A 10,832-nucleotide genomic window follows, 5' to 3' on the forward strand; every position below is an offset into this window, starting at 1 on the left:
AGCTAAAATTAATACCTTTTAAATTTATTAATTGATAAATTCAATAATCTAATTTGATAAATAAATTTAATACTCTTGAGTTTCACTTTTTTTACTTACTCTAAAAATATTAAGTTTGATTTAGTTACAGGATACAAAACTATATTTGATATATTTTTTATATTTTTTATGTTTAATATATATATTTTTTTAATTTTAAACCGACGCGGAGCCCGGAATATTATTTGCAAAATTTGTCTTCTTTTCTTCTTAGGGATCTTGTCTGCATGCCAGATCTCTTGCTGCCTCTCCCCCGTCTGTCTCTGCTTTCTCTCGTAGAGATCTCGCTACTTGTAAACTTTTCGATTTCCTTCCGATCCAAAATCCCATATTGCCTGCTCCCTGATGGGGTTTCGTTCAAACCCTAGGTTTCTCTTTGTAGCTGCTGCTGCTTTTCTTCTACTATTCTCCTTCTCTTACATCGCCGCTGCTGAGGTCTGTTACTTCTGATCCGTATTTTTTTATAATTTTTGTCCGTATATGTTTTTTTTCTTGTGATATTATTTATTATAGGCAGATGGGGTGGAAAATGAGGGAGATGAATCAAGATCCTTTCAAGATCTCGGCCGCCGTGGCATGGTATTTATTCCTATTACCATTTTGTTTCTTTCTAAGAAAAGCTATTTTTGGTCATACACTCATTTATGGATGCAGATTGTTACAAGTGGTGGTGATGCCAAATCTGTTCTTAAATTGGACTCTGGTCTTGGACTTTTTGATGCATTCTTTGCTAGCTTCTCAATGATTATGGTCAGCGAGGTCTGTGCTATCTACTCTTGTCTTACTTATTTTTTAGATTAACCGGGGAAGAAAAGCAATTGTTATTATCATGTTTTTCTGATTGGTGCTCGGCTGTATCTTCTTAACTTTTCTCGGCATTGATTTTGTTAAATGTTTCTATTGCTTGACTTTTATGGTGCTTGCTAGATTGGAGATGAGACTTTTATAATAGCAGCTCTTATGGCTATGCGACACCCTAAATCTACTGTTTTGTCTGGTGCACTCACTGCATTGATTGTTATGACAGTAAGTTATCTGGCTATTTGTTTCAGTTTCTACATCAACCAAAGAATTCTACCTTTTCTTTGTTTCACATCTTTTTTATCCCTTTCTTTCTCCTGACATTGCAAAGTGATTGGATAGCAGTGAATGGAATGTCCAGCAACTACACTGCACTTTTCTTATTCTCAATGTTGTGAAGATTAAAGCTGTTGTGCTATCATTTAGGTACTTTCTACTGGACTAGGTAGGATTGTGCCAAATTTGATATCAAGAAAGCATACAAATAGTGCAGCCACAAGTACGTATTATATAAATTACATTTATTTATTCCTTCTAAGATACCAGTTGCTATATCTTCTTTTTATTATTCTTCTTCCCTAGGAATGCCTTCCATGCTGCAATTTGTTTGTGGTTTTAAGCTTATTTAGTCCATAGCTTTATCTATATGTTCTATTATCTGCATTTTTTGATTTTTTCCTGTTTTGTACCATGAAAGATCTTCTGCCTTGTTCAGCCTGTTCCCGTTTCTTGCCCTATCTTAAGTTTAAGGTGTAAGACAGAAATATGACTAACGTGTCCATGCTAGGAGGAAATACTCATGAATACTGTCAATTGAGATACCTGGTTGTAGTTCCAGTAAGTTCCAGGCAGGATTCAAATAGGATTATTGCAAAACATTCTATCAAACCTAGGAAGGCTAATAGATGGTAGTTGGTGTATAGTTTCTGTCTTAAATTGAAGTTCTAGATGTATGTGCCACATTTTATTTTCAGAATCTCAGTTTTAGTCTTTGCCCATATATCAAAACTGCCCTGGCTCGTATTCTAATTCTTCATATTTAGAAAGAATTTTGAAAACTGGATGATTTATTCAGAGATAGATAGAGTGGATGTCCCATTGAATGATACAGATGTTGCCTGTGAATGAGGAGAAACAGCACTAAGTTTTGCCTGTCATTCCTTGTTAAAACACCTTTTGAAACTTGTTAATTTTGACCTTGAAGAAAACCCCGTCTAGTTTAGCAAGACATCCATTGAAAATATGTGGTTTCCATAACTAAATTAAATCCTATGCATTCATTATTAGAAGATTTAAATACTTCTCTACAAAAACGGGATTAAAATAATTTCAGTGCATTGTTTGGTTCTTAAATACATTCACTTGGAACACTATGCTAGCATATGAAAGCATGAATAGATATGTGCATGGAAGGATCATTGGTAGGCAATTGTTGAACTTGATGGGGGCATGATGTGAAAGTGAAATATGAAGTCAGAAGTCAGACTAAGATTTATATGTTTTATTGACACTGTTAATGACGATGACAAGTACAGTTTATATAAAAGGGCACCAAAAGCTATTGACATTCAGATTTACTCTACCTGTGGGACTAAATACCACCATGTACATTATCTATCAAACTCATGGAATCTGACCATGCAACTGACAGAGGCCCCCCCCTAAAACATTTATTCAATCATAGTCAAACTCTTTGAATTCTTAGATATTTTTAAAAAAATATGGAAATCATCAAAGGGCTGCAATTTCAAACATAATTTTCCTTGTAGTTGATAAGGGCACCAGTTTAAAATTTGCTTGTAGCACTGTCTACAACAGAATTAAACCACAAAGATGATCGGGTACAAACTTTGTAGCATGAAGACTAATCAAGTCAACATTAATTTATTTTTATTCTTGTGGAAATTTCCCTGTTTTTTAGTTCCTATATAGATTATAACAAGGCCGGCAGAAAACTCCTTATTCCAATAATTTATAAGATTCTGTTTTTGAGGTGATATTTTTGTACTACCAAGATCATGTTTACTTTCAGAAAATAACTTTGTAGTTTCCATCTCTAGTTTTCTTATTTATTTTAAAATGATTTTTCCATGGAAAATTGTGGAAACATGTTTATTGAACACACAAATTTTATAAAATGGAAAACAAGGGTATTGTTAGACTTACATTTAGATAATAAAAGAAATAGACATGTAAATTTAGTGAACCAAACAAAGCCACTGTTTTTTACATGGATAATTTGGAAAAACAACTTTTTGGTGTTTTTCAATTTCTCCAGAAATCGGGCAAATAGAGAAAAAAAAGTGCTTTCAAAAAAATATATTTCATTTTAAATTAGTAAATGTGTTTTTATAGTTTTCTATTTTCTAAAATATTTTTCAAAGAAAACTAGACAAGCTCCCACAAGTAAACACAACCCATAAATTTCCAACTCTGGTTCCACATGTACATGGGAGTCCAATAGGTGAAACCTGACAAGAAGATTTGCAACCATATAAGGTCAAAATGAAAGCTATTCTTCCTATATTTATCATGATCACAAGACCAGAGAAAATGATCCCATTTAAGTGACTACCAACAAAGAAACAGTACATTGACAACACATTTCTTGATGGAGTGACTAAATGTTATTTGTGTGCTAGAATCAGGTTCATTATGAAAACTAACCATTCTATTCTTTCCATATGCAGTTCTGTACGCATTTTTTGGCCTTCGGTTGCTTTACATTGCCTGGAGATCAGATTCAAAATCATCCCAGAAGAAAGAAATGGAGGAGGTATGTTTTTCCTTTTCTTAAATCTGTTTTCTTCTCCTATTAAATGTCTAAATTGAAGATGCATTTTCTTTCATTGCTGTTAAATAAATAATATCTCCTGTCAAACAAAAGAGAGTTTAAGATTCTTGTAGCTCTCATTTCTGGTTTGGATGTCTTTGTGGATGAGTAATTGATGATAGGATGGTTAGCATGTTTAATCTGTGGGGTTATATTCCTTCCCCCCTCCCCCTCCCTTTAATGCTTTGATAGGCTTTGGGCACATTGGTAAACTGTGTCTTTATCATAATATCACTATGATCCGCTGGTTTAGTCAAGTTGCTATTACATTCCTGATCATAACCAGTCTTCTGATCCAACTTTTTTCACTTCTCTTCTTCACCTGTTTTAATTTTTTTTTGTAAAAGTTAATATTGCCTTGTTTTTGCCCCGTTTTATTTCTCTCTAAAAGTTCTCTATGCCATGGGGTCATGAACTGTCTGCATTCTTTCTTAATAAGTGATCTGTTTGTGTAATTTATGTAGTTTTATTAATTTGATTATTTGAGGCTCCTAGCATGGTGGCACTTTATTGTGATTTCTTTTCAAAAGAAATTCTTTAGATATTTTTTGAAGCTTAAAATTTGATTCCCTTCTCTCTGCATTGGCCTTTCCTGAGATGTTATTACCTATATCTTGATGCTGTGCATTTTGTGTTCAGGTAGAAGAAAAACTTGAGTCTGGTCAAGGGAAAACATCCTTCCGTCGTTTATTTTCAAGATTTTGTACACCAATATTTTTGGAGGTATGTGTAATGCCTCATGCTTGTTCATCATTCTGATCCCATGAAGTATTTCACATTCTTTAATGTGTTATATAGTAATGGGATTTTGCAATGCCAAGTCTTTTTGCCACTCTGTATTTAAGTATGATGAGAACTGCCTAAGATTATGTTCGTTTTAGGTATTTATGTTATAATTCTCCTGATACAATCTCAGCAGAAGCATTTTTGTTTCTCTATACAGTCATTTATTTTAACCTTTCTAGCTGAGTGGGGAGACCGTAGCCAGATTGCTACAATTGCTGTAAGTTCATTTTCCGATTCTTGTGTTCTTATAGAAATTATAGTGGCATGGCTAAGTTATAGTTGCTCCTTTTGCCTTGTGACATTTTATTTGTTGTTTTCTTCTTGTGCTGATTGGTCATTTTAACCTGGTTTCCCTTTCATATTCTGTAAATTAGGATTTTACTCAAATGATTGTTGCCATAGGATTTTGAGCCCTTCTTCTCTCTTATTGGAGAGAAATAATTTCATTAAGAAAATTGAATTTAATAAAAAAATGGAGGTTATGACATCCATGCTAAGAAGAAGAAAATTTCTTCATTATATAAAGCTCTCCAATCTTTCTATGCTATATGGATACTCTAGTGATTCTCATTGTAGAGCGCCCGCCCCTAATGAAAATTCAAGAAACCACATTTTCCCAGCACTGCTGTAAAGGTAAATGTATTTTGCGACAAGGCACTATTTAGGACAATTTTTTTTTTTTAAATCTTTGGATTCTCCAGTTTTGTATCCTAGACTTTCATTTGCGTGGTATGGTTACTGTTACAGCATATCATTGAAGTAAATATCACAAACCATCATACCTGTTGGTGGTGAGTCCTGATTAGCTGGTAGCATGTATGGGCTTTGGTACACCTTACTCCAAATGAAATTCACATGTTGATACACCTTACTTGAAATGAAATTCACATGTGATATATACCTTTGTCTTCTGAGTTTTTTGCCAAATGGCTTAAAAGCAATAAAATAACTTTCTTCTAGAAATGTGTGCTTAGCTGCTAACTACCAACCTAACTATCCATATCCATGTGCAGTACAAGAGAGCAGTAATGAGGCAGCTGAATTTAGCCTTTTAGGCTGTCATGTCCGTTGCTCTCTAGTTTTGTAGAGAGTTCAATAAAGTGTTTGTTAAGTCTTGTAATGAGTTTTTTAGTCATTTTGTTGGATGTAATAGGATTTTGTGTTTGTGCATGTTAGGTTCTTGAGAGTTTCATCTAAACAGTGCAATATTTATATTAGCGCGGTCTTGTGTAATTATCAAAAAAGAAAAAAGAAAGAAAAAAAGAAAAGAAAAGTCCTGCGTAGGCAGGTTGTCAAACCCCCTTAAATTGTGTTCTTTATAATGCTGTGCTTTTTACAATTTGCCTAACATGCAGCATCAGAACCAAGGTTTGGTTTGTTGTAACAAAATTTTGGACTTGTAGTCTTCAAATTCGAATACCCCACTATCCACTTGATTTCATGAGTCCTACTTCGTTGTATGCATTCTCTCTATACAGTTTTTCTTGCATATGTTTGTGAGTTTGAAGTTGGAACACACAGGAATTCATAAGCTCAAAAGCAGCTATGAATATGTTGCATGAAAGATCAAAATGGTTCCCCATAATTATGATGTCTGCTATTTGCTTTGCTTAGCCAGAGTGATTTGAAGGGGAAGATACTGTGATTAGCAAGCAATTGTGCTTAGCCAGAGATGAATGCAATTGTTTTGGTAGAATATCAAACATGATTTATCTTCTTGTTGCTGCGTGTTTTATGTTACTTTTGTCTCAAATTGCAATTTTGTAGAAGCTAGGTATTCTGTCGCTGTCTTGTAAATTTTTGACTAGAATTTCTGGTCCTGCAGTTGGCAACACACAAAAATGCGCTCGGTGTAGCTGTGGGGGCTACTTTGGGACATACTATCTGCACTTCCCTGGCTGTAGTGGGTGGAAGCATGCTAGCATCTAAGATCTCACAAGGGACAGTTGCTACGATTGGAGGCTTACTTTTCCTTTGCTTTTCCTTGTCTTCTTATTTCTATCCTCCTCTGTAAGTGATAATGTAGGCAAACCTGATATACGTCTCTTTTTTTTTTTTTTTTGAAGTGTCGACGCCCTTTTTTTTTTTTTTTTAAGGTGGACGCGCTTTTTTTTTTTTTTTTGAAGGGTTGACGCTCTTTTTATTTTTTCTCGAAACAAGCACTATGCTAACTCTGGTCGACTCCATACAGATGTTATTCTTTTGCACAATTAGCATATATGTCAAATGTTTCTTCAATTTTACTTGTGAACACATTGATACTTGTTCAAGCAAAATAGTCCATCTCCTACGTAGGTTATGTTTTACTTGGTTATAATTTCCTTCAATCTTTCCTCGTGTTTTTCCCTTGTGAATCTCGTCGAAGAGAGGAGAGTTATAGTAGAGAATCCACTCATGCGAGTGTCCTTAGTGTATTATTTCAAGAATTGATTTTTTTTTTTTACAAAGTTTGTTAATTTTGATCCCTTTATTTTCACTTTCCTTCTACTTCAGTCTCTTTAGCTTATGAAAACTTCATTTTGTTTAAAAAATTAAAATGAAAATTTTTATTATATTTTTATTTTTCAGTCCTTTGTATTGCACTAGATATTATGACAATCACTCTCTTTGGTAGGGTGTTTTTTTTTTTAAATAAATTTAGAGGGGAAAAAAGGTTTAAAATAAGGTATGAGTTGGAATAGAATTGCTATCTAGTATTATGATTATTAAAATCTTAACTAATTTTTTAAAGTACAATGTAAAAGATTAGTTATATTAAAGAGAAGATGTTATCATGATAAAATATCTTATATAAAATAAGCTGTATTGCTATGTGTTTTTTTTATTTTTATTATAATTATTCTTTTTTATAAGTTTTTTTATTTAGAGGGAAAAAGATATCTAAAATAAGGTATAAGTTGTAATAGAGTTATTATCTAGTATTATAGTTATTAGAATTTTAATTGATTTTTTACAGTTACTAGTAAAAGACTAGTTATGCTAAATGAAAAAAAATACTATTATCATTGAACTTCTAACATAAAGTAAGTTGTATTATAATATGTTTTTTTTATTCATAATGTGTTTAAGATGTATTGTAATGCGTCTTTTATTTATAATGTGTTTAAGATGTTTATATGCAAGGGTCATGAATACCTATTGTTGAAGATTGGTTTAAAAGAGTGAATTAAATGGAAGGGTAATTGCTACCAAATTACTTGTAACAACTCATTTATTTAAGGAATAATAAGTGAATGATCACATATGGATATCTTATTCATGATCGAGGCTTATAACTTGTACAAGTGTTTCAAACATTGTTAATGAATAACATGATAGGCCTATATAGGGTCATATTGACCCGACTCTAAAATTTATTTTAACTAAGATTCCAGGATAACGACTCTAAAATTTATTTTAACTAAGATTCCAGGATAACAACCCGTGACAAATTCATTTATTTTACTGGAGAATTACAAGCAATTTTGCTGAATGATTTATGTACTTTTATTTCTTTATATTAAAATTATGCTCACTTTTAGTTTATTTATTTGGAGGTATCTAAAAACAAATGTTTTTTTTTATTAGACTAAAAGTTATGTAATTTCAAGATAATGACCAATGATGCCTCATTTATCATGAAATGTATTGTTATGCTAGTTATTTATTGTTTACTTTTCTTATAATGTTGTCCTAATCAATTTCTATACATATTGGCCGTGAAGACTCATTTATGCATAGACATTGTTAGTAGACTATCATTCAAGGTCAAAATTCTTATCATTGTTGTTAATTGTTATTAGAAAGAACGACATTTATAAAGGAATGCGTTGACCAACTTGTTACCTTTAATTGACATTTAAGAATAATGACCTATAAGGGTTTATTTACCTTAGAAATCGTTGATTGATATATGACTGAAGAGACTAATGCATATTAAAAGGAAAACTTCATGCTTGGAAACCTAAGCAAAATGGAAATTCTACCCCAATCAATACCAACCATAATGACCAATGTGTTGTTTCAAAATTAAGTCAACTGTAACACTTAGAAGGGGAGTGAATTAGGTATATCATTAATACTGACAACTAATGTAAATTAATTAAAAAAATCACACTAAAAACAATAATAAGAAATATAATTAAAGTACCTAAAATAAATAGATAAGAGAGAGAGTTTGCAAACTTGATTTTTAACATTTAGTAAGCCTACATCTACACCTTAAGTACTAATCCATACTTGAGTATTGTATTCTTTTACTTGTCCAAGTTATGGAGTACAATATCCACTTGATGAATCAATACTAAGATTTTTACACTACTTGAAGATATTCTTTATTCAAGATTTTTTTCTCACTTGAAGATATTTTCTCTTTAAGGTTTTCTTTTGGTGAAAATACCTTATCAATGCCAAGAGTTTTTTCCTAACTTTTAAGGGTTTACAAGAGTGATTTTGTTATCATAATTAACTCTCTTAATAAAGTGGATAATACAATTAAAAATTCTAACATCTCTATATCTCATAAGATAATATTTAAAGAACTTGAAGGTGTTTAAGTGTAGTGAAAATGAGATTAAATACCCTTGTGTTAGAATATGAATGTTTAATAGCACCACTTAGAGTATAATTAATGATTGCTGATTTAGATGTTGTTTTGATTTTAAAATAGCTTGTATATGATATAAGTTTGAACTCCCTTCATAATTTTACAATTAGAGAAGTTATATATATAACAAAAACTAGTCATTTATAATCATTATAGTCTCATTAATAGTTGAAGCGGTTGACCGATTCAAATTGGTGAAGTCAATCGGTTAAATGGTTCGTTCAACATTCCTAAGTGTTCATCTTGGATGAGCAAGCATTGACTGGTTCATTTTGTCAAGCCAAATGATTGATCGATTCAAATAGAATTCTAGATTTATCAGTTTTGACTTAGGTGAATTTTTAGAACCATTTATCAACTTTTTAATCAATCATTTTAAATATATGCATAATGAATGTGTGTGCATTTATTTTAATTTGTGCTATCAAGATGAGATATACAAATTTACATGAAGCTCTAAAATGAATACTTAATTCTAAGTCTTCAATAAACTTCCTTCTTTAGACTTCTTTTTGATATGATGTTAGTATAAAGTTATGTAAAACTTGTTTTCAACCAAGCATATTATTAGTCCAATTTTCATATTTTTTTATCATAAAAAATATATAAAAACATAAATAAATGTGTGACCTAAAGGTCAACAATCTTTCTTTTTTTGATGATGACAATTAATATGTAAAACAAAAAAAATGATGAATGATAAAATGAAATACAAAATAAATAAATATAATAATTAAGTAATCAAATGAGAAAAATATGAAAGACATAAGGAATGTGACTCCAATTGTAAAGAAAAGAAAAGAAAAGAAAAGGGTCAATGTGTAATTAGGATGAATAGGGCTATAAATACCCCATTTCTTCCTCTTTCTTGGCCAACTGAACACCATAGGAAAAAAAAAAGGGAGAGTACATATTTTTCTTCATAAAAAAGAGGGGAAAACATCAAATCTCCTAGACTATGCAAACCTAAGACCCTTAAGTAGAAATGACACCTATTAACAAGGACTTTAACAAGGAAAATGAGTGAAGAAATTGGAGAAAAAAAAGGAAGAGGGACAACTGCATGCAAAAGAGGAGAAACCAAAATGTTTAACGACATGGAAGTGAAAATCTAAAATTTCTCAAGGTATGGACACTAGACTTAACGGTTAAAAACACTTTAACAATTAATTAAGAATTATGCACTAATTTTAAATTTTATAAATAAGGGTTCTTGAGTGAAAATTTAAGGGAAATGTTGAAATTAGTAGAATGAAGTTAATTAAGCTAACATAAGATGCTTTGAACATTAAAAACATACAAAATAGTTAAAGAAAAATCATTAATTCAAAGGCTGAGTGGTTGACCATGTAAGGATTGAATAGGGAAATAAGGGAATTTTGAAATTTGTGTTGATGAACACTTATAGTTTGCATATGATGTGAACAATGAGTGAATGAAGCAAGAAAAAATTGAATAGTAAAAAAAAATCGAACCCTTAGTTCCCTTAGACCAAGTTCGGCTAAGAGTCAATTGAGGGGAGTGAAGAAGAATTCTAGTGTATTATATGACCTTAATGCATGAATTAATTGTAGTGGAAAGCTCATTAATATGGAAAAGTGTGAAGAAAATTGATAGTAAGGGACTTTGCAAGTATGATGTGTGTCATATGAAGTGATTAGTACTTAAAAGTAAATTTTTATTAAAATTTTATATCATCATTTTGCACTTGAAGTATCAATAACTCCTTAACTAAAATATATTTTATAATAACAAGTCCGATACCATAAGATACTTTTAATTTATGAT

General features: G+C 31.4%; 1 protein-coding gene across 2 annotated transcripts; it reads left to right on the forward strand.

Annotated features, from left to right (window-relative positions):
* Positions 1-222: 222 nt before the first annotated feature.
* LOC105118899 (GDT1-like protein 4) lies at positions 223-6,702 on the forward strand. Of its 2 annotated transcripts, none has more exons than XM_011016959.1 (10): positions 223-474; positions 553-618; positions 694-798; positions 967-1,065; positions 1,267-1,339; positions 3,531-3,616; positions 4,313-4,396; positions 4,617-4,676; positions 6,285-6,534; positions 6,595-6,702. In XM_011016959.1, exons 1-9 carry the CDS (start codon positions 385-387, stop codon positions 6,471-6,473), a joined length of 852 nt encoding a protein of 283 aa, XP_011015261.1. In that variant the 5' UTR covers positions 223-384; the 3' UTR covers positions 6,474-6,534; positions 6,595-6,702. The 2 variants fall into 2 exon arrangements, with proteins under 2 accessions (XP_011015261.1, XP_011015260.1); XM_011016958.1 differs by having other exon boundaries at positions 6,285-6,529; positions 6,590-6,702.
* The last annotated feature ends 4,130 nt before the right edge of the window (positions 6,703-10,832 follow it).

This window comes from Populus euphratica, unplaced genomic scaffold, assembly GCF_000495115.2.
Source record: "Populus euphratica unplaced genomic scaffold, PopEup_1.0 scaffold2319.1, whole genome shotgun sequence".
NCBI classification, from domain to species: Eukaryota; Viridiplantae; Streptophyta; class Magnoliopsida; order Malpighiales; family Salicaceae; genus Populus; species Populus euphratica.